Source organism: Aspergillus neoniger (assembly GCF_003184625.1).
Source record: "Aspergillus neoniger CBS 115656 unplaced genomic scaffold BO87scaffold_20, whole genome shotgun sequence".
Lineage (NCBI taxonomy): Eukaryota > Fungi > Ascomycota > Eurotiomycetes > Eurotiales > Aspergillaceae > Aspergillus > Aspergillus neoniger.
In genome coordinates, this window is record NW_020291148.1 from 115536 (window position 1) to 138135 (window position 22600).

The following is a 22600-nucleotide window of genomic DNA, read 5'->3' on the forward strand; positions in this document are numbered from 1 at the left end:
ATCTCTTGATCATCCCCACCTTCGGTAATTTTCGGTTTCCGTACCATTTGGGTGTTTTTAGAGTAGATTGGATCTGGCGGTGGATTCACCCGACCTGAGCCTACTAGTACTACTACTGGAGGTGCGTTCATCCGCCCAGAAGACCGAGAAGGGAAGGGGGGTAACCCCAATTTTACATACTGGTTTGGTACGGAGTATCGGAGGAGTCTCGAGGTGAATCCCCGGACCGCACCCCCCCGTAGTAGGAGCTCCCGCTCTCTCTGGCTGTCTTGCCCATTTTATTATTCCCTTCCCTCCCTCCCCCTCCCCTGGTCGCTTCTCTCCTTCTCTCCTTCTCTCTTTTCTTTCTCCCATTATCCATCCCACAAGGAGTCAGACGCTGGGCCATCACCGTTAAAAGTTTCTGAATTTTGCCCTTTCCTTGCCCGCGTCATTGTACACCACTCCCCCCCCCAGTCTTTGTGACGACATCGTTCTTATCTATAACAGAACGAATTGCCCCCCCCTCCCCCGCCCCGACTTGTTCCGCGGCGATCCCATTGTCCCCCCATCAACAACCACACCAATTCCCCTAGATTCGCTACTCCATTTTCTGTCGGCCACCGGCGGAAGAATGGGTCTGAACTTGGAGGAACTTTATGGCAAACCTATAGTGGACGAGGAGACTCCGAATGAGTATTCGGAGTACCAGCCGAAGAAGGGATATGGCTGGGCAAACACCTTGCCCGAGAGGCAAGGTCTTTATGACCCCGAATACGAGAAGGATGCTTGTGGTGTAGGCTTTGCAGCGTAAGTGCTCAGCAGGGAACCATCTCCCCCTCAAGGAGTGATCTTTTATGATTGCGCCCTGGGCTTCATGGATCGACGGGCTAACAGCAACTCTCTCGCAATCTAGTCACATCAAGGGCAAGCCTAGCCACAAGATTGTCAGTGATGGTAAGCATATACAATCCTATATGCCTAGTAGGGTTGGGAGTATACTAACTGACTTCTGCAGCTCGCAATTTGCTTTGCAACATGACCCATCGCGGTGCCGTTGGCTCGGATGCACGCGATGGTGATGGTGCTGGTGTGATGACCAGTATTCCCCATAAATTCTTTATCAAGAACTTTGCCCGTGAGGTCGGAGTTGATCTCCCTCCCCTCGGTCAGTATGCTGTCGGCAACCTGTTCTTCAAGCCTGAGGAGGAGTCCGTAAAGGAGTCTGTACAGAGCTTCGAGGAAACTGCCACATCCTTGGGACTACGGGTGTTGGGCTGGCGTGAGGTCCCCCGCGACTCTACCATCCTGGGCCCCGCCGCTCTCTCCCGGGAGCCTACCATCATGCAGCCTTTCGTCGTTCTGAAGTCGGCTTATGGCGAAGGAAACAAGCCAGAGCTTACCGACCCAGAGCTGTTTGACATGAAGACATTCGAACGTCAATTGTATGTCCTGCGAAAGCGGGCTACTCACGTCATCGGTCTCGCCAACTGGTTTTATCTGTGCTCCCTGAGCAACAGAAACATTGTCTACAAGGGTCAACTGGCCCCCGTTCAGGTATACCAGTACTACCATGATCTGGTAAACGTTGACTACGAAGGTCACTTTGCTCTCGTCCACTCCCGTTTCTCTACCAACACATTCCCTTCTTGGGATCGTGCACAGCCCTTGCGCTGGGCCGCCCACAACGGTGAAATCAACACCCTTCGTGGCAACAAGAACTGGATGCGCGCCAGAGAAGGTGTGCTGAAGTCGGACATTTTTGGTGAGGAGCTGGATTCCCTGTACCCCATTGTTGAGGACGGTGGTTCCGACTCGGCAGCGTTCGATAACGTTCTTGAATTGTTGATGATCAACGGTGTGCTTTCATTGCCTGAGGCGGTCATGCTTATGATCCCGGAAGCCTGGCAAGATAACCCGGCTATGGATCCGGCCAAGGCTGCTTTCTACGAATGGGCGGCTTGCCAGATGGAGCCGTGGGACGGCCCGGCTCTCTTTACCTTCTCCGACGGTCGCTACTGCGGTGCAAACCTCGACCGTAACGGTTTGCGTCCTTGCAGATTCTACGTGACAGATGATGACCGCATCGTTTGTGCCTCGGAGGTTGGTGCTGTAGACATTGACCCCGAGCGCGTGGTCCAGAAAGGTCGTCTGCAGCCTGGAAAGATGCTCCTCGTCGACACCGTGGCTGGACGCATCATCGATGACTCTGAGCTCAAATACACTGTATCTCACAGACATGACTTTGCTTCGTGGCTGGATAAGGAGCTCCTCAAGTTGCCTGCCATCAAAGAGAGCCTGGACGAACAACGCGTGGACTTGACACATGCCTTGGACGAAACGACCATTCAGAACGACCCTCGTCTGAAGGCCTTTGGCTACTCATTCGAGCAAGTCAGTCTACTCCTTGGTCCCATGGCCGCAGACTCCAAGGAAGCTCTGGGATCCATGGGTAACGACGCCCCCTTGGCTTGTATCGCTAAGCAGCCTCGTCTTATCTACGAATACTTCCGCCAACTCTTCGCTCAAGTCACCAACCCTCCTATTGATCCTATCCGAGAGGCTGTTGTTATGTCCCTGGAGTGCTACGTTGGTCCTCAAGGAAATCTTTTGGAGATGGAACAGTCGCAGTGCCACCGTTTGTTGCTTCCTTCCCCCATCCTCAGTATCCCCGAGTTCAACGCCCTGAAGAACATTTCCCAGGCCCACAAGGACTGGACTGTGAGGACCATTGATATCACTTTCGAAAAGGAGAAGGGCGTTCCGGGATACCTGGAGGCCCTCGATGCCATCTGCGATGCCACCACCGAGGCTATTCAGAACGGTGACAAGATCCTCGTCCTCTCAGACCGTGCCACTGGTGCGGACAGAGTTCCGGTGTCTGCCCTTCTAGCAACCGGTCTTGTTCATCACCATCTGGTCCGCAACAAGTGGAGATCTCTTGCTGCCATCGTTGTGGAAACTGCCGAGGCTCGTGAAGTGCACCACATGTGTGTCCTCGTCGGTTACGGAGCTGACGCCATCAACCCCTACCTTGCTATGGAATGTATCTTGAAGATGAACCGGGAGAAGCTGATCCGCAAGCAGCTTCCTGATGAGAAGGTCATCGAGAACTACAAGGCTTCCTGTGATGGTGGTATCCTTAAGGTTATGAGCAAGATGGGTATCTCTACCCTGCAGTCATACAAGGGTGCTCAGATCTTCGAAGCCCTCGGTATCGATGACAGTGTTATTGACCGTTGCTTTGCTGGAACTGCAAGCCGCATCCGTGGTCTGACCTTTGAATTGATTGCCCAAGACGCGTTTGCTTTCCACGAGCGTGGATACCCCTCTCGCGAGATTGTCGATATCCCCGGTCTCCCAGAGTCGGGTGAATACCACTGGCGTGACGGTGGCGAGGAGCACATCAACGACCCTGTCAGTATCGCAAACATGCAGGATGCTGTGCGCACGAAGAACGACAAGTCCTATGAGGCGTATGCCAAGGCTGAGCACGAGCAGATCAAGAACTGCACCCTCCGTGGTATGCTTGATTTTGATTTCGAGCAACGCACACCGATCCCTATCGATCAGGTCGAGCCCTGGACCGAGATTGTTCGTCGATTCGTTACGGGCGCCATGTCGTACGGTTCCATCTCCATGGAGTCTCACTCCACCCTTGCCATTGCAATGAATCGCCTTGGCGGAAAGTCGAACACTGGTGAAGGTGGTGAAGATCCCGAGCGAAGCAAGCTGTTGGAAAATGGCGATACGATGCGGTCCGCCATCAAGCAGATTGCCTCTGGTCGATTTGGTGTGACATCTCACTACCTTGCCGATGCCGATGAACTGCAGATCAAGATGGCACAGGGTGCTAAGCCTGGAGAAGGTGGTGAGCTTCCTGGTCACAAGGTTGTCGGCCCCATTGCGCACACCCGTTACTCTACTCCCGGTGTCGGTCTTATTTCGCCGCCACCCCACCACGATATTTACTCTATCGAGGATCTGAAGCAACTCATATACGACCTCAAGTGCTCCAACCCTCGCGCACGTGTCTCTGTCAAGCTTGTGTCGGAAGTTGGTGTTGGTATCGTTGCGTCCGGTGTCGCAAAGGCCAAGGCTGATCACATCCTGATCTCTGGTCACGATGGTGGTACTGGTGCCTCTCGTTGGACCGGTATCAAGTATGCCGGTCTTCCTTGGGAGTTGGGTCTGGCCGAAACCCACCAGACTTTGGTTCTCAATGACCTGCGTGGACGTGTTGTTGTGCAAACTGATGGTCAACTTCGTACTGGTCGCGATCTTGCGGTCGCTTGCTTGCTCGGAGCCGAAGAGTTCGGGTTCGCTACGACCCCTCTGATCGCCATGGGCTGCATTATGATGCGCAAGGTAAGATGAATATGGAATTTCCCCTTGGAATCGTGCTAACTCATGCTTAGTGTCATCTCAACACCTGCCCTGTCGGTATCGCAACTCAGGACCCGGCACTTCGGGCCAAGTTCCAGGGTACGCCCGAACACGTGATCAACTTCTTCTACTATGTTGCCAACGAGATGCGTGCTATCATGGCCAAGTTGGGCGTTCGCACCGTGAATGAGATGGTTGGACGTGCCGAGCTTCTCAGGGTCCGTGACGATATCCGGAATGCCAAGCAGGAGAAGATTGACTTGTCGCTCATTCTTACTCCTGCCCACTCCCTGCGCCCCGGCGTCGCTACCTACAACGTCCGCAAGCAGGACCACCGTCTGCACACTCGCCTCGATAACAAGCTGATCGCCGAGTCTGAGCTTGCCTTGGAGAAGGGTCTCCCTTGCAGAATTGAGTGCGACATTGTCAACACTGATCGTGGCTTGGGTGCTACCTTGTCTTACCAGGTCAGTCGCCGTTATGGTGGCGAAGGCCTTCCCCAGGATACCATCCACGCCAACATCAAGGGCTCCGCTGGTCAGTCATTCGGTGCTTATCTTGCTCCTGGTATCACTCTCGAGCTGGAAGGCGATGCCAATGACTACGTTGGTAAGGGTCTCTCGGGAGGTCGCCTTATCATCTACCCCCCTCGTGGTGCTGCATTCAAGGCTGAAGAAAACGTCATTGTTGGTAACACTTGCCTTTACGGTGCCACTCGCGGTACTTGCTTCTTCCGCGGTATGGCTGCTGAGCGTTTCGCTGTCCGTAACTCCGGTGCTACCGCAGTCGTTGAGGGCGTTGGTGACCACGGCTGTGAGTACATGACTGGTGGTCGCGTCCTTGTTCTTGGCTCGACTGGTCGTAACTTTGCTGCTGGTATGTCTGGAGGTATCGCCTACATCCTGGATATGAAGCAGGACTTCCACTCCAAGGTCAACATGGAGATGGTTGAGGTGTCCGGCTTGGAAGATCCCGCCGAGATCGCCTTCGTTCGTGGCTTGATCGAGGATCACCATCACTACACCGGATCGGAGCTCGCCGCCCGTATCTTGCTGGACTTTACTCGTGCCCTTCCTCACTTCGTTAAGGTGCTGCCTACGGATTACAAGCGGATCCTACAGGAGGAAGCTGCCAAGGCTGAAGCCGCCAAGAAGGCAGAGTTCTCTTTGCCTCAGCTTCCTAGCACTCCAGTTCCTGCGGAGAAGCCCAAAGCTCAGTCCGACGATGCCAAGAAGGTTGAGATGCTAGATATCGAAGATAGCATCAGCGACTCTAAGACTGAGAAAAAGCGGTCTGCGCTCATTTTGGACAAGACCAGGGGCTTTATGAAATACAACCGGCGCAGCGAGAAGTACCGCAACCCGGCAACTCGTACGCGTGACTGGGCTGAGCTTTCTAATCGCCTGAGCGAGGATGAACTCAAGTACCAGTCCGCGCGCTGCATGGACTGTGGTGTGCCTTTCTGCCAGTCTGACACTGGTTGCCCGATCTCCAACATCATTCCCAAGTGGAATGAGTTGGTGTTCCAGAACCAGTGGCAGGATGCTCTCAACCGGCTACTCATGACGAACAACTTCCCTGAATTCACTGGTCGCGTTTGCCCTGCTCCTTGCGAAGGTGCTTGTGTCCTTGGCATCAACGAAGACCCCGTGGGTATCAAGTCTATCGAATGTGCCATCATTGACCGTGGTTTCGAGATGGGCTGGATGGTTCCTCGCCCTCCCAAGACTCGCACGGGCAGGAATGTTGCGATCATCGGCTCTGGCCCTGCAGGTCTCGCTGCTGCCGATCAACTTAATCGGGCTGGCCACACCGTCACTGTTTACGAGCGTGCTGACCGTATCGGTGGTCTTCTAATGTATGGAATTCCTAACATGAAGCTGGACAAGAAGGTCGTGCAGCGTCGCGTTGACCTGATGGCTGCTGAGGGTGTCAAGTTCGCTGCCGGTACCCCCGTCGGCCCAGAGCATGAGATCACGCTAGACTCTCTGCGCCAGACTAACGACGCTGTTATCATTGCTACTGGTGCCACGGTGGCCCGTGACCTGAAGGTCCCTGGACGTGAGCTTGACGGCGTTCACTTCGCCATGCAATTCCTGCACCGTAACACCAAGTCTTTGCTGGACTCCAACCTTGCCGACGGGGCGTACATCTCCGCCAAGGACAAGCACGTCGTGGTTATTGGTGGTGGTGATACTGGAAACGACTGCATCGGTACATCTGTGCGTCACGGTGCCAAATCTGTCACCAACTTCGAGTTGCTGCCTCAGCCTCCGCCGGAGCGTGCCCGCGACAACCCGTGGCCTCAGTGGCCCCGTATCTACCGTGTCGACTACGGTCACTCCGAGGTCAAGACGCACATGGGCAAGGACCCTCGTGAATACTGCGTCATGTCTAAGGAATTCGTTGACGACGGTAGTGGCCGTGTCAAGGGTATCAACACGGTTCGTGTTGAGTGGACCAAGAGCGCTTCTGGTGGCTGGGACATGAAGACCGTTGAAGGCAGTGAGCAATTCTTCCCCGCGGACCTTGTTCTTCTCTCCATGGGCTTCCTTGGGCCCGAGGACCGGGTCCTGGGCGAGGAAATTGAGCGTGATGCCCGCAAGAACGTCAAGACCCCACCAGGACATTACTCCACCAGCGTCCCGGGTGTTTACGCTGCTGGTGACTGCCGTCGTGGCCAGTCTCTCATCGTGTGGGGTATCAACGAAGGTCGTCAATGCGCCCGGGAAGTAGACACCTTCTTGATGGGCATCAGCTCCCAACTCCCTGTCACTGGTGGTATTGTGCGCCGGCCCGCTATCGATGCCGTTCCTCAGGCTGCTCAGCAGACAGTATCTGCTTAAGTCCATCAGAGGTTGCGCCTTGCCGCTAAACCCGCTAGACTGGTTCTAGCGTTGACTGCATGAAACCTCAGTCATGATAGCAACGAATCTACGATTTTCTATGTCGAAAAGAGAAAAAGTGTTTTGACTCGGCCAGGCCATGTTGGGTGGCTCATATTTATCACGGCAATTACTTTGATCTTTACTACGATACGTTGCGTCCGTCTTCATGGAAGTTTTAGGGAGGGATACAGTCCGATGAAATTATACTTTATTTGGTTTTGCTATTTTGAAGGATGATTTGCAGCGTTCTGTTCCTTCTCAAAAGAGGTGCGAGGTGTCGGAGCGTTTGTGATTTCCGTCCAACACATTTTGATGTACATATTCTCTTCATGACCATATCAATCCCATGGTTCAGTCCATCTATTCCCCTTTCCGATTCATAAGAACGCACTAGTAGAAATCCCGAAATACCATCTATCAAAGTAGTATGTATGGCTCCGCAGAGTAAGTGCATATGACCGGACTCCCATATACTTGACGCATGCCAGTTGCGTGGTATATACACAGCCTCTTAACCCCAGCCAAGCCAGTCTAGGACAAGTATAGTAGAATAGAATAGAACGGGCAGATCTACACCCAATCCCTAGTATCCATATCCTCATCCTCATCAATCTCATACCCCTCCTCCCTCTCATTTACCTGTTCCCAGAATTCCGCCCCCATAACATCCGACGTCTTTCTCTTTCTCATCATCTTCCTCATCTTTCTCTTCTCCACTCGACCCCCCTTAACCGGACTCGGGCGACGAGGAATCACCGCCCCGAACCCACCATTACCACCGAAAGGACCAGCACCACCAGCACCACCAGCAGCAACAGAAAGCCTTGCAAAATCCCTCTGCTGCGCCTGTCTCGCATGCATCACCGCCACCTGTATCAAATACCCCTCCTCCATGAGAAGGACCTGGTCCAGGAAGTCCCCGCCCAGGAAACTCAGCGCGTCGTAGACGATGTTTAATCGGAGCGTGCTGATCTGGGACATGTGGTAGAGGTTGCGGTAGAACATTTCGTTGTCGAGTTGGGTTGGGGGTTTGCGGATGGGTTTGAGGGGACGGTGGATGATGGGGTGGCTTCGTGGTGGGCTGGGTTTGGGGATGGTGGGGGAGAAGGGGGATGAGGAGGTTAGGGCTGCGGTGGAGGAGGTTGCTGATGATGGTGTTGTTGTGGTGCTGAGGTCGATCCAGGAGGTGGAGGGGGAGGATTGGGGTGATGGGGTTGGGGAAGGGGAGTAGATGGGGATTTCGGTGATGGGGCCCCAGGTTACGGATTTGGGAAGATGGAAGTGGTAGGGTGGTGGTGGTGGTTGTGGTTGTTGTGGTTGTTGTGGTTGTTGTTGTTGTTGTTGTTGTTGGTGGTGGTGGTGGTGGTGGTGGTGGTGAGAGTGAGGGTGGGTGAAGGAGGATGGAGATGGGAATGGGAATGGGGGGTGGGTGGTTGTTGGGGCTGGTGGTGGGATTGAAGTTGATGTTGATATTGATGCTGGTGGTGGTGTTGGTGTTGGTGGTCTGTGAGGAAGTTGACGACGTCGAGTTGGGAAGGCAGGTCCTTCGATAGTATCCAGCGTCTTCTCCATATTTGTGGTCATATTCACGTCCATGTTAGGGTAGTTCCTGGTGAGGCTGCTAGCCTTGATAGTAGTAGTAGATTCAGAATTCGAGTCTTCTGTATAGTTATTGGTAGTAGTCAGCATGGCAGAAATGCGATGGAAGAGCGTGCGCATGCGATATGTGGCGGTTAATGGTAATTTCAGTCTCTGCTTGATGCGAAGAGGTTTCTTGAAAGACCCAAAAGGACGCATCTTATCAGGTGTTTATTGTTTCTGAACAAGTTCATATCGCAGCCATGGTGCTTGAATGGCCCAATGGTTGGCTGTTGGTGGTTGCTGATGATGACAAGGGTGCTGTTGTTATGTGAGGTCTATATATAGGAGCTGCACAGAGGAGGATAGGTCAAGAGGAATAAAGACACATCGGGATTGTCCGTCGGAAGCAAGTCGCTTTATTGTGTGCGTTAGAGACGGAGATTTCCTTTGTCCTGAGGATGGTGGCTGAGACAATTGGGATGCTCAGATGATGATGGGTGATTGATTTCTGCTAATGCTATTGTACAACGTGCCCCACGAGTTCGGGGGATAGGTATCCATCTACATGGTATCAAATGTGAAAAAATGGGAGATCCCTAGGTATGTGTGAAGAGATCTGACACAAAGACGAAAAAATGGATGGGGTCATGATTGGTTGGCTTCTTTTTTTAGGCCGTAGCAGCTTTCTGCCGCGCTGCTTCTTCTTCCTCTGCCTGCATTTCCCGTTCCAGGGCCGCGAAATCCCCAGAGAACGCATTCTGCACCGGCTCTGTCCGCACGTCCCACACGTCTTCGCTGCTGGGCCCTGTCTTGTACTTGATGGCTTTCTTCCGGTTGTGATCGCGGATTGCCTTCCGGCGCTGCTTATCCGGTAACGTGCGGGTCTTCATGCACATCCAGAAGTTGTCCCAGTGTTCGCTGCAGGACCGCAGCTCACCATAGCGGTAGACGTTGACAAATTGGCCTCCGAAGGACTGGCAGAAAAAGGCATAGTCGAATGCGGAGCGACAGGACATGGTATCATCGTATAGGGATTCGGGGGCAATGGACGAGGGAGGTGCTTGAGGATCGGCGGAGTTGGATGGGGATGATGCGGAATCGGATGATGTGGAATTACCAGCGGATGGTGTCTGCTGCTGCTGCTTTTGACCACTGATATCGCTCTCAAGGCTGGCGATCAGCGTCTTCCATTCTGCGTCGGCCTGCTCCTCGCGGGTGAGAGTCCGGGGTTGCGGTGGTTGTGAAGGTGCGGAGGTGGTCTCTAGAGGGGGTTGTGAGGCAGGAGAACTGGAGGCAGAAGGCGTGGAAGACTGGCCCTCTTTAGGGGCGGAGCTCCACCACCAACCCATGGCAGTGACTGGTTTCAATGGAGGATAGAATGGGAGTCTCCGGGGGATGTTTGGATGGGGACAAGAAGAGATGGCGGAATTAAGTTGAATGGATTCAAAGCGGATCGAATCCTAAATTTCACCCGAACGCGCCGTGACGGTAATGCGGAGCTGCCCCGCACCACCAAAGATATAATACCCGTCACATCATGTATTGGTCCAGATCATCCAGTCGACGTCATAGTTGGAGAGTCCAGGAACAGCGTCTCTTGTTCTTCAGGAACCCCTCTAGCTTCCTGCACAATGCTGTGAGGTCTGCAGAGATGATGCGAATCCCATATCGAGCGGTGGTGCCACGCGCAACTCTACCCCATGCACGCTTCAGTAGACCTTCTGCGATTCCTTCCTTGACAAAGGCGTTCATCGTCAGTCGGCGTACTTCGTCACATGCCTCTTTCATCGAGACTGGGCACATTGATGTGAAAGACGACGAGGGTCTTGTGTTTGTGAACAGTATGAGTTTCGCGTCTCAGATACTGTATGCCTTGCTAACTATCCATCTTGGGAGTAGATATCTTTCCGTCGAAGCTACAATGGTTGCTACAAGGCCCGCTGAGCGGGACTAAAACCTACGAAGAGGCGTTGAAACGAATTAACAGACCCCATCTGGCGGCGTCGGATCCATTGCATATAATCCGCCGTGTCTTCCCCCAGAGCCTGAACGTCGACATCCGGGAAGTCATTCCGCGCTTCAGAGAAGGCGGTGCTTTTGTGAAATATGTTCGCAAGGATGGTGTCCGAGACACTGACATTGTAACCGCGGTGCAGGACCATCTGGAGCACAATCCTATCCGGCCCTGGTTCAACCCGTTTCAGCAGGTCAAGGTTGCCCACGTGCATGGCAGACCGTGGATCGAGGATCTATATCGCATCCCAAGCCAGCGGCTGCGCGTGGAATTCCTGCCAGGCTCCGTTGATGGAGCCGCAACAGAACTGACCACGGAAACATTGTACTCTTTCTTCAGGAGATATGGAAAACTAAGGGACATTGAGAGACAGCCGACCGATTCGAAGATCGCACCGAGGTATGCCTTTGTGTCGTTCACGCGGCAAAAGTACGCAGTCATGGCCAAGAACTGCATGCACGGGTTTACCATCCCGGAGCAAGAAGGCGGCGGCAAGTCCGGAACGAGAATCAAGATCAAGTACGAGCGGAAGATCAAGTTATCCGTCATCAAGGACTGGATTTTGAACCATCCGAGGATCGTGATCCCTGCCATTGCCGCACTCATTGCGGCCATCACTGTGACCATCTTCGACCCAATCCGCACCTTCTTCATCGAGATGAAGATCAAGGCAACTTTGCAAACTGAAGAGAACAGTGTCCTTCAATGGATCCGGAATCAGGTCAACAAGGCTAACATCATCTACTTCGGGCGCCAAAGGACAGATCCTCGTCGTCTCACTGCGATATGGGAGGATCGCCAGGGAGACATTAAGCAGTTGCAGTCCTGGCTGATGGAAAATGCCGAGACATTCATCGTCATCCACGGCCCTCGGGGCACGGGAAAGCGAGAGCTTGTGTTGGACCGAGCCCTTGAGAACTACAAGTACAAGGTCGTCATCGATTGTAAACAGATCCAAGACGCCAAAGGCGATACTGCAAAGATAGCCCGTGCTGCTAGCCAGGTCGGTTACCGGCCTGTGTTCTCATGGATGAACAGCATGAGCAGCTTTATCGACCTAGCTGCGCAGGGCATGATCGGCACCAAGGCTGGCTTCTCTGAGACATTGGATGCGCAGCTCAGCAAGATCTGGCAGAATACCGCCACTGCCCTAAAGAAGGTTGCCCTGTCCAACAGGAAAAATGATGACAAGGAGGCACACCTCTCAGACGAAGAGTACCTAGAAGCTCACCCTGAGAAGCGTCCCGTCGTAGTAATCGACAACTTTCTGCATAATGCCTCTGAGAGCAGTGTGGTGTACGACAAGATCACCGAGTGGGCTGCAGGCCTCACAACCGGAAACATCGCTCATGTAGTATTCTTGACTACTGACGTTTCTTTCTCCAAACCCCTGAGCAAGGCATTGCCAAACTCAGTGTTCCGGACCATTTCCCTAGGCGATTGCTCGCTTGACGTGGGCAGGAAATTTGTCCTCAGCCATCTTGAGCATGGGGCGAAGGATGGAGCCAATTCAGGCCAGAACATGGAAGAGGTAGGAGACTTGGGTACCCTGGATAGCTGCATAGAAGTGCTGGGAGGCCGAGTGACCGACCTTGAGTTCATGGCACGGCGCATCGAGACTGGAGAAACGCCCAGAGGTAGGTTGGATCCACTTTGGCTGATCAATGGCGCGTTTGGCTAAAAATAAAACAGCGGCAGTTAATCGCATCATCGAACAATCGGCATCCGAGATCTTGAAGATGTTCGTCTTTGACCCGGACATTGAATTCAAACAGTGGAGCCACGAACAGGCCTGGCATTTAATTAAGACGCTAGCCCACTCTCAGGATGGCACTTTGCCGTACAATCAAGTTCTCCTCTCCGACCTGTTCAAGGAGAACGGCGAGGCCACCCTCCGAGCCCTCGAGCAAGCCGAGCTTATCGCAATCAGTTCCGTCAACGGATGCCCTGACGCAGTGAAGCCTGGCAAGCCTGTCTATCGGGCGGTGTTTAAGCGGTTGACGGAGAACAAGACGCTGAGTAGCCGGCTGGACCTGGACATCGTCAAGCAGCTGCTGAGTAGTGAGAACAAGAGCATTGGGAAATATGAACAGGAGCTGCAGGTATTGGGATCTCTCCCAAAGCAGCCCCGGGAGCTCAGCGCACGGATTCAGTGGCTCCTGCAGAAGGTGGCAAGTTCGCAGAATAAGATCAGCCAGTATGAGCACGAGAGTGCCATCTTACAGAAGGTGTTGCGCCGAGAGCATTGACCACGAGGAAAATATGTATATTTCTGTATCATTGATAGTAATGACTAGTTAGTTGCACCGAATGAATGATGAGCCATAAATAGTACAGAGAGTAACTGGTAAACAAGTTGAAGATGAAACCAACCGGGAACGACTTTAGCCGCAGGCCAGATCAGGTGTGGCTGAGCTAAGCGTCACAGCCCGTAGTTAGTTAGTTAGGTTACGGTAATTTTACTGAATAATCCAGTTTGGCCATCATTTCAAAGCAGCATCAAACTCTCGTTTCTATTTTTTGCTTCAGGCGTTGCACAAATCTTTCTTTACTTTTTATTTTTATTTCTTCGATCTTCCCCTTCTGAATGGGAATTGTTTATTTACCTTTGGTGTATATCGCTCTCTCTTTTTCTGGATATCCATGTCATCTCATCTGTGAATCGCAATCCCCGTCCTTCTTTTCCCTAATTCTGCCCCCGTTTTCGGGCCGGTTCTTCCTCGTTCATTACGATGGAACAGTATGACTTGTTAGCGCCAGGGAATCTTGTACGATTCGTCGGCGATGTTCTCAAGTCAATCGGATGGCCAGCCATAGTGGCTATTCTGGTCTCCATCTGTGTGGTGACTCGTCTCATCACCGAATATCAGAGTCGTTCCCGTGGGATCTCCGAGGGACGTCCGCGTCCCGTAAGGACGGTGCCATATTGGCTGCCCTGGCTAGGCCATGGCCCGGCCTTTGCCTGGGACCATGTTGATCTCATTCAAAAGTCCAGGTTTGTCTCCAAATCAGCCAAACAGCTGCTGCAGACTTCTCACCAGTTTTACAGAAAGTCGATGAAGGAGGCCGTGTTTGGAATCTACATGGGTGGCACCAAACACGATGTTGTCGTGTCCCCATCCATGGTCAACTCGGTATTGGCTGCTCGAGGTACCTCCTCGACGGACCTGATCAATTATGCCCTTGAGAAAATCTTTGGCGACCGGGGTGTGATTCGTAAATTGAATCCTGTAGACCATCACACGCTCAACCACAATATTCCCAACCTTCTCATGCGGGAGCCTTTTTTGACCGAAGGCACCAGAACCGCTACCCGCCTGATTGAACGGGAGATTCCTAATTTGGTGACCAATTGCCGAAGCATCGTGGACCAGATGCTGTGGGAGCGCGGAAGCCAGGCTATTGTCGTTGACGGGGAAGACCCGCTTGCCTGCGAGGTGAACTTTTTCGCCCTCATCAGAAGGTTCGTTGGACACGTCACTACGGCAATCTTCATGGGTGAGGCCATTATTGAGGCTTTCCCTGCCCTGCTGGAAGATGTGTTCACGCTGGACAACCAGTTTGTGCCTCTGTCCATGGGCATCCCTCGGTTGGCCCACCCTGGGGTTTCTGCAGCACATGTTGCCCGTAGACGGCTCCTCGATTCTCTTACAGAGTATCATCAGGCCTTCGTTGCTTGGGATGATGGGATTGATCCTGGACTCACGTTTCGAGATCTTGACGACATCTCGGAACCTATAAAGGAGCGGATCCGCAAATGCAAAGAGCTAGGACTTTCTGCAAGGTCTAGCGCACCTACGCATCTATCCTTGCTTTGGGCGATGAACGGAAACTCCCCGAATGTTGTCTTTTGGCACCTTCTCCGGATGTATGCCAGCCCTACGCTCCTGGAAGAAATCCGCAAGGAGGTCGCTCCTTATGTGAAGATTGTCCGGCAGGAAAGCGGCTTCGCTTTCCAAGAAGCCCCCAAGCTGTCAATCGATACAGAAGCGCTAGTCAAATCGTGTCCTTTGTTGAAGGCAAGCTTCTACGAGACATTGCGCTTGGATTCAGCGCCTCTGTCGTTTCGGGGTGTTACCGCTGACCTAACCATCACGGAATCCGCTGAAGATGCCGCTATCGCTGGCGTAGCGCAGCCTCGATCATATGAACTCAAGAAGGGCGATACCGTGGCTATTCCCCACGCTGTTCTCCATACAGACCCCAAATACTTTGCGAATCCTCGTGACTATGACCCGATGAGGTTCATCTCGACCGACTCGGAAACTGGGCAGAGGAAAGCGAACGTGCACACCATTAAGCCATTTGGTGGCGGAGTATCTGGATGCAAGGGCCGTGCCTTTGCAGAGAGGAAGCTCCTTGCGTTCGCCGCGGCAATCATCACCATGTGGGATGTCAAGCCAGCCCAAGAGGGAGGCTTCACCATTCCTGAACATCGGCCGTCTGGCGCGGCATATCTGCCTCGGAAGGATGTCCGGGTGCGGATCACACAGCGTGCTTAAGGAGCGGTGGGGGCTATAGTACATTTAATTACGAGTATAATCTGAAATACCTCTAATCAATCTAAGGCGTCAGTGATTCTGACAAAGTTTGTAGACCGACCAGGAACAGCCGAGTCCTCATGCGGCGTTATGATGCTGCACACGTATTCCTTAGCAGTTGTGCCTTCACAATATCATCACCATCTTCGACCCTTATATGTGCATACCTGCCATGTTCGTCTCCACAGATGATTCGCAATCACTGATTCTTCCTTTATCGTTCAAGGCTCTTTGAAGAATCTTTCTAGATGACGGAGAATCACCTTGCCGGGAACGTTTCCCAGATGTCGGCTTTGGAGTATCTCAAAGAAAAGTCATTATGGAGGTCGGCTCCTTGTGACGGTAGGCCAAATAATCTGCTGTTAGGTAAGACTGCCATCCGTGGCATGATCTAGATTATAAGACCACGTCTATGTTTACGAAATGCTAGCGATGATACACGCAAATAAGATGGTTAAAGATGGTTCTGAGGTTACATGTCCAATCTCTATCAAGTCTTTTACATGCTTCGGTCTTCCGAGCGAATCTGAGCAAACGAGATACAACATAAGCACTCTGGCCCCTGCATCCGGAGTGCCGTTCTAGCGCTCCGATAGGACAATTGAGGGGAAAAGTAAGTACTAGGATCTTTGGTTTAGTGCGCTGATCAGCCCATGCCCTCTGGGCATCCTTCGTGAAGACTTGGTACTCCAATCGGAGGACTGGATTCCACCTACCCTGCTGTGTCAGCGGAGATGGACTGGGAGTCACCTGCATTTCTCGTCTTTTTGTCGGTTTGTTTGGACTTTGTCAGCCGGTGATGGATATATTAACACCCCTAATGCCTCACTTTACGGAGACGCCAGTGGGTTGCCGCTATACATGCATTATAAGCGGCACTACCATTTCTCGTCTCCTCGGACCATTTCATGATCAGCATATATGCATTTCAATCCTTGTGGTATACCTTTCTATATATTCATTGGCCTTGTATTGATCTTGAGTCTCTTCTATTCATCATGGATTAATCCCCTGCCGAACGAATTCCACAGCGCAAGGAGCTCTGTGATATGGAGAGAGTGACGGAAGAAATCTTACAGGAGTTACAAACTAAGTCCGTGTCACTGCAAAAGTTATCTTGCACTTCCAAACTCCCCTTCCCTCCACCTTCAGGGGCCGATGGTCTGCCTCGAAGTGTCCCAGGTACCTCTTATGACGCGGTCTGATCGCCGAAGAATTGAAATTACTTGGGAACTGTGTCCGACTCTCACTACCATAGCTTACCAACCACGCTTGAAAGACTTCGGTTGGATTTTATCTTTGTAATGCGGAGGTGGAGCCGAGACTACACAGCCAATTTGCTAGTGGAGGAGTGCCTGTGCCCTTGGCATTGTACTATAGAAGGACTAGAGTATCGACACGGAGTTCAGTTCCATTATGTTCCGCTCATAGATCCTCTAATCTAATTGAGGCTGATCGGTTGGTTAACAATGCTCGGGCCGAAGAGTTGCATCGTTCTCTTCCGTTTCTCTTAACAGCAACTGTAACTGTTCGCTAGCACGTCGATTGAGAAGGCTCTGGCGACTTAGCCCGAAAATTAGGTAGACTACCCATGTACCGAACCTAGTGCTTTTTCGGTTTGAAGCTAGCAACTAGTCATACAAAGCCAATGGGGAGAGTGACTATGGGGGTATTACGAGCTCATGCTGCGGAAAAGAATCCGGGCAACCCTACCCACAATGTCGCCATCGCTCATATAACATCATTACGCCCCATCTCAAATGCAGACAACGTTCGATTTTCAAGAGAATATCGTGTTGCTTTGCCCTCATAAAATGTCAACCACGGAGAATACGTCGCACACCCTGCCTCAAAGCGACTATGACCTATCGACCCCCATAACCTCCACCTCTGGACTCCGTCAAGGCCTATCATCCTATGGTGATGCGCATTTCTCTCTATTCCTGCGAAAGGTCTTCATCAAGGCCCTGGGCTACTCCGATGAGGCGCTCTCACGCCCCATAATTGGCATTATCAATACCTATTCCGGTTTCAATCCATGCCACGCCAATGCCCCTCAGCTGATCGAAGCCGTGAAACGGGGAGTTCATCTCCAGGGAGGGCTTGCCATCGAGTTTCCGACGATTAGTATCCAGGAGAGCTTTTCTCATCCAACAAGCATGTTTCTGAGGAACTTGATGAGTATGGATACCGAGGAGATGATTCGAGCTCAGCCGTTGGATGCGTGCGTTATGATTGGAGGTATGGACATGCCACCTTTCCCCTTCCTATCTGCAGACACGCAGAAAATAAATTCAGGAATTGCTGTTCAGCTAACATCACATAGGCTGTGATAAAACTGTTCCTGCTCAGTTGATGGGCGGCATCTCTGCCAATAAACCCATCCTTCCGCTTATCACAGGTCCGATGTTGCCGGGGAGTCATCGCGGGAAACGCATTGGGGCTTGTACGGATTGCCGGAATAATTGGGCAGCGTTTCGAGCGAAGGAAATTGATATTGAAGAAATATCGGCTATTAATGAGGAGCTGGCCCCGACGGTTCGTATTATCGTTTATGATCCTCTAGAAGACCTTAATATTTGCTGATTATAATTGCTACAGGTCGGAACGTGTGGGGTTATGGGAACTGCTAGTACAATGGCATGCATCACAGCGGCTCTAGGTATGATGCCGCTGCGTGGTGCGTCCGCGCCAGCAGTCTCCTCAGCCAGAATCCGAGTGGCCGAGGAAACAGGGGCAAATGCAGTGGCGGTGGCACGCGCTGAACGACGACCTCAAGATATCCTCTCCAAGGAGTCCTTTTTAAACGCCATCACGGTGTTACAAGCTATCGGAGGTTCGACTAATGCTGTTGTACACCTAATGGCTATTGTGAACAGACACCCCAAGTTACAAGGGGTAATCACTTTGCAGACTATAGAGGAAGTCGGCCAGAGGACACCGCTCCTCATTGACCTAAAGCCAAGTGGTGACAACTACATGAACGACTTCCACAATGCAGGTGGAATGTTGGTGTTGCTTCATACTCTCCGCCCACTTCTTCATCTCTCAGCCATGACCATAAGCGGTCAAACCTTGGGCGAAGTCCTGGATTCTTCACCGTTCAGGACATTTCCCCTTTCGCAGCAGATCATCAGACCGCTATCTGATCCTCTCCACTCTTCATCCTCGCTAGTCGTCCTCCGGGGAAATATCGCGCCCGATGGAGCCGTCATGAAGGCATCTGCATCCAAGGATCGACGATTGCTCTCTCATACTGGACCAGCCGTTGTTTTCGAGAACTCCGTAGATCTTGCTAAGCGCATCGATGATCCCAACCTCGAGGTCACTCCCGATTCAGTCTTGGTTTTGAAGGGCATCGGGCCCATAGGCAACCCCGGAATGCCTGAAGCAGGCCTGATACCTATCCCTCGTAAGCTTGGCTCCGCAGGCGTCAAGGACATGCTGCGGCTGTCCGATGGACGCATGTCAGGAACAGCAGGAGGTACTATTGTTCTTCATATATCACCCGAGTCAGCGCTGCGGAAGTCGCCATTCGGAGTGGTCCAAACAGGAGATTTAATTACTTGCGACATTACGACGAGAAAGCTTCAGCTTGAGATTTCAGATGAAGAGCTGAAACGGCGAATTGACGCCCGGAAACAGGCGCTCAAAGCTAACGGGGCAGAAAAATCGCATGCCAAACAGAAAAGAGGTTATCGGGGACTGTATGAACGATCGGTGAACCAGGCACAGGACGGCGCTGATTTTGACTTTCTCGCAGCGAGTGGGCCATCATTAAATGATGGAAAGTGAACCATTGATATTGAGTTGTCGTAGGGAAGAGATAGGTAGATAATCGACGGCCCTGACCCAATGCCCTAAGCCCTTTGTTCCCGCCGGAATAGGCAAAAGTTAGATGCAACGCGCGGAACGCGTTCCCCAAATCGGGCGGCGCGTTGCAGGAGAGCCGGAGAGAGTCGCACCTCCGCATCGCAACCACGAGCGTCACATACAATGTCAGATCGGGGCTAGATCGATGCGTTGAAACTACTTATTTTATTTTCTCATAATACCAGAGGCATCATATTTCTCGTCACCCCACCATGGCTACTGAAGCTATGCGTCCCCGGGGCCGACCAGCCCGTGAGTATACAATCGCTTTATGCCTTCCTCGACTTTCTAACTAACATTGTGTGATTGCCTGCCAGATACCCCCGGGACTACGGTACTAGCATATACACCGGACGGACGTCGCGTTATCACGGGCGGTTCCAACTCCGCAATTCGGATCTACACTGTTGGGCAGGATGGAGAGCCGAAGACCATTGATGAGGGTGTGGATGGACATCTTGGAATCGGAGCTACTGTATGCTCTACCGACATGCTATGCCTGATATATACACTTGGATGATATGCTAATACATCCCGCGACAGAATGAATCATTCATCATGGGCGCCGAAGACGGTACCGTCTGGCAATACGAAATCGAGTCTGGCCGGATGGAGAAGCTACTTGTTCGATGCGCGCTACCGGTGCGCGATATCGCCGTCTCAAAGGATGGGGAGTGGGCGGCTGTTGCGAGCGAGTTAGTAACCTACCTTTATAATGAGCACTTGAGGTATCAGAGATATGGCTAACAAGTTGGGTGCTACTGCTAGTGAGCTTACGGTCAAAATCGTGAACATCGAGGACATGACAAAGGTAAAATATCTCCGGGAACAAGCCAAGGGAACAAAGCATGTCACCTTCGACCCCAGCGGGCGGTACGTTACAGTGTCATGTACGGACGGGATGCTCTACATCTATTCGATGCTTTCCGACGAGCCTGAACTGGTCCGTAAGGTGGATGGAGTGATCCGAAGGCTGGAACCGGAGGATGAAGCGACCGCGCGGATTGTGTGGCATCCGGATGGAACGGCCTTTGCGTCTGCGGAAGCGACTCGGGATATTGCTATCTTCTCGGTGGGCGAGTGGAAGAAAGAGAAAGTGTTCTCTGGTGGGCATAACGGAGAGGTCACGGCGATTAGCTGGTCACCTAATGGGGCACTACTGGCGACTGCCGGTAAGGATGGCCAGGTTCTGCTCTGGGAGACGAAGACTCAAAAGGTTCTGGAACGGTACGATTTTGCGAATGTGATCAATCTCGCCTGGCACCCCAGCAATAACTCGCTGTCGTTCACGACATCCGACGGAGAGTTGTTCATCTATGATGGTATTGTTCCGGTAGAGCACCAACCACTCCTCCAGAAGCCGCTTCAGGCTGCACCGATCTTTTCTGGACCTTTGACGGAGATCTCGAACAACGTGAGACCACCGCTGGCGAACCGGCCCAAGCAGTCAGTTGAACGGCGGGCGCGCACACCCGATTCACTGGATGATGTCCTCGATTATGATGTCGGCATGGAGGATTTCGTGGAGGACGATGATGGGGCTGGGTATGCTGAGGATCTTGCACGGGGCAAGCGTGCGGGCTCTCATCTCGATGATGCAGATGGCCGTCCGGACAAGCGGACATTGACCTCGTTTGCAAAACCTAAGGTGCATCCTCCTCTTCAGCCGGGAAGTACGCCTTGGAGGGGTAACCGACGCTATCTGTGTATGTGTGCTCGAGCAGCTTGAGTGGTGCTGGTTCCAGTTGTGCTGACTCTACTAGGTTTGAACCTGACCGGCTGTGTCTGGACAGTCGATCAAGAAACCCACAACACAGTGACAGTGGAGTTTTATGATCGTGAACTTCATCGCGATTTCCATTTCACTGATCCCTATCTATACGACCGGGCGTGTCTCAGTATGTTTAATGGATCTGCTAGATCGGATCAACGGTGTGGCTAACGATATCCAGATGAGCACGGAACGCTATTCTCCAACAACCCCACAGACGGCAGCCCTGCTACGATCTTCTATCGTCCGCATGAGACGTGGACGACGCGTGCGGACTGGCGGACACAGCTGCCGAAAGGCGAGTTCATTCGAGGTAAGCACCAGCCGACTCAACACCCAAGGAGACTGAGGGTGCTGATAAAATGGCAGCGCTGGCGCTCAGTGATTCCTACATTGTCGCTGTCACGACAAAGGACTATGTCCGTGTATATACGCTGTTCGGCACACCGTTCAAAGTATACCGACAAAAGAGCCCGGCGGTTACTTGCGCCGCCTGGAGAGATTATATCATGACGGTGGGCAATGGCCCGCTAGGAAGCGATGGTCGTACTGCCACGCTGCGGTACACTGTGGAGAATGTCAAGCGGGACGAAGTGTGCCAGAATGAGGATGTGGTCGCCATCCCTGAGGGTGCCGAGCTGCGGAGTGTCTTCTTTTCTGATGCAGGAGTGAGAAAACCCTAAGCAGGTTCACCAGGTTCGATGTGCTAATGACTGTCTGTAGGACCCGTGTATCTACGACTCTGAAGGCGTTCTGCTCATCCTGCAACACTGGCGCACAAACGGGCAAGCTCGCTGGGTACCGCTGCTGGATACGAGACAGCTCGAGCGTCTCGCGAGCGGCCGCAAGGAGGAGTCTTACTGGCCCGTTGCCGTGGCTCAAGACAAGTTCCACTGCATCATTCTCAAGGGAGGGGATAAATACCCGTACTTCCCCAGGCCTTTGCTGAGTGAATTCGACTTCCGCGTCCCCATCACGGACACGCCTGGAAAGGGGCCGGATGAAGATGAGGAAGAAGGCAACACACGTGGGGAGGGGGCACGGCTTGAGGAAGCGTTTGTTCGCAGCAACATCATGCTGTCGCTGTTTGAGGACCTCCTGGGATCTACCAACGCCACTACCGGCCAGCGAGCAGAGTTGGCGCGGAAGGAGCTGGAGGTGGACAAGTTCTTGCTGCAGCTACTGGCGGTGGAATGTCGCGAGGGTGAAGAGCGAGGCATGAAGGCTCTGGAATTGGTGCAGATGATGCGCGACCGCAATGGCAAGATGGTGGAGGCAGCTGTTAAGGTTGCGCAGCGTTATGGACGAGGCGTGCTGGAGGACAAGATCCGCGAGCTGGCAGAACGACGGTACATGGGGGCGGATGATGATGATGAACTGGCATAAGACAGGAGTTAATCATATGCTACAGATGTAAATAGATACCAAATGCACGGAGTTTTGCATTCTTGATCTTCGTTTTCATTCGATCTATGTACCTGTGTTGCCTCAGGCTGCGACGGGGCGGGCCGACGTCATCTTCCGCTTACTTTCGATTGAACTTCATTTGCATTTCGATGCCATTTCC

General features: G+C 52.6%; 6 protein-coding genes across 6 annotated transcripts; 4 read left to right on the plus strand and 2 right to left on the minus strand.

The window, feature by feature from the left end:
• The first annotated feature begins 515 nt into the window (after window positions 1–515).
• On the plus strand, window positions 516–7620 carry BO87DRAFT_336524 (glutamate synthase (NADH)). The gene is made up of 4 exons (XM_025620525.1): window positions 516–789; window positions 896–936; window positions 998–4347; window positions 4398–7620. Exons 1-4 carry the CDS (start codon window positions 614–616, stop codon window positions 7209–7211), a joined length of 6381 nt encoding a protein of 2126 aa, XP_025478704.1. The 5' UTR covers window positions 516–613; the 3' UTR covers window positions 7212–7620.
• A 203-nt stretch (window positions 7621–7823) lies between these two features.
• On the minus strand, window positions 7824–8849 carry BO87DRAFT_310716 (uncharacterized protein; the record flags this gene model as incomplete). The annotated part of the gene is made up of 1 exon (XM_025619516.1): window positions 7824–8849. One exon carries the CDS (start codon window positions 8847–8849, stop codon window positions 7824–7826), a length of 1026 nt encoding a protein of 341 aa, XP_025478705.1.
• A 275-nt stretch (window positions 8850–9124) lies between these two features.
• On the minus strand, window positions 9125–10219 carry BO87DRAFT_377393 (EMI1 family protein). The gene has a single exon (XM_025623542.1). It carries the CDS (start codon window positions 10181–10183, stop codon window positions 9503–9505), a length of 681 nt encoding a protein of 226 aa, XP_025478706.1. The 5' UTR covers window positions 10184–10219; the 3' UTR covers window positions 9125–9502.
• Window positions 10220–10450: 231 nt separating this feature from the next.
• Window positions 10451–15735, plus strand: BO87DRAFT_407452 (cytochrome P450). Its single transcript, XM_025626075.1, has 5 exons — window positions 10451–10675; window positions 10734–12485; window positions 12541–13076; window positions 13644–13843; window positions 13898–15735. The coding sequence occupies exons 1-5, from the start codon at window positions 10486–10488 to the stop codon at window positions 15348–15350; spliced, it is 4131 nt and encodes a 1376-aa protein (XP_025478707.1). The 5' UTR covers window positions 10451–10485; the 3' UTR covers window positions 15351–15735.
• Window positions 15736–17161: 1426 nt separating this feature from the next.
• ilv3C (putative dihydroxy-acid dehydratase) lies at window positions 17162–19184 on the plus strand (the record flags this gene model as incomplete). The annotated part of the gene is made up of 3 exons (XM_025626076.1): window positions 17162–17630; window positions 17716–17927; window positions 17991–19184. The coding sequence occupies exons 1-3, from the start codon at window positions 17204–17206 to the stop codon at window positions 19182–19184; spliced, it is 1833 nt and encodes a 610-aa protein (XP_025478708.1). The 5' UTR covers window positions 17162–17203.
• A 178-nt stretch (window positions 19185–19362) lies between these two features.
• On the plus strand, window positions 19363–22541 carry BO87DRAFT_336540 (WD40 repeat domain-containing protein). The gene is made up of 8 exons (XM_025620526.1): window positions 19363–19514; window positions 19580–19737; window positions 19806–19957; window positions 20031–20968; window positions 21026–21160; window positions 21215–21346; window positions 21403–21701; window positions 21757–22541. Exons 1-8 carry the CDS (start codon window positions 19475–19477, stop codon window positions 22417–22419), a joined length of 2517 nt encoding a protein of 838 aa, XP_025478709.1. The 5' UTR covers window positions 19363–19474; the 3' UTR covers window positions 22420–22541.
• Window positions 22542–22600: the final 59 nt, after the last annotated feature.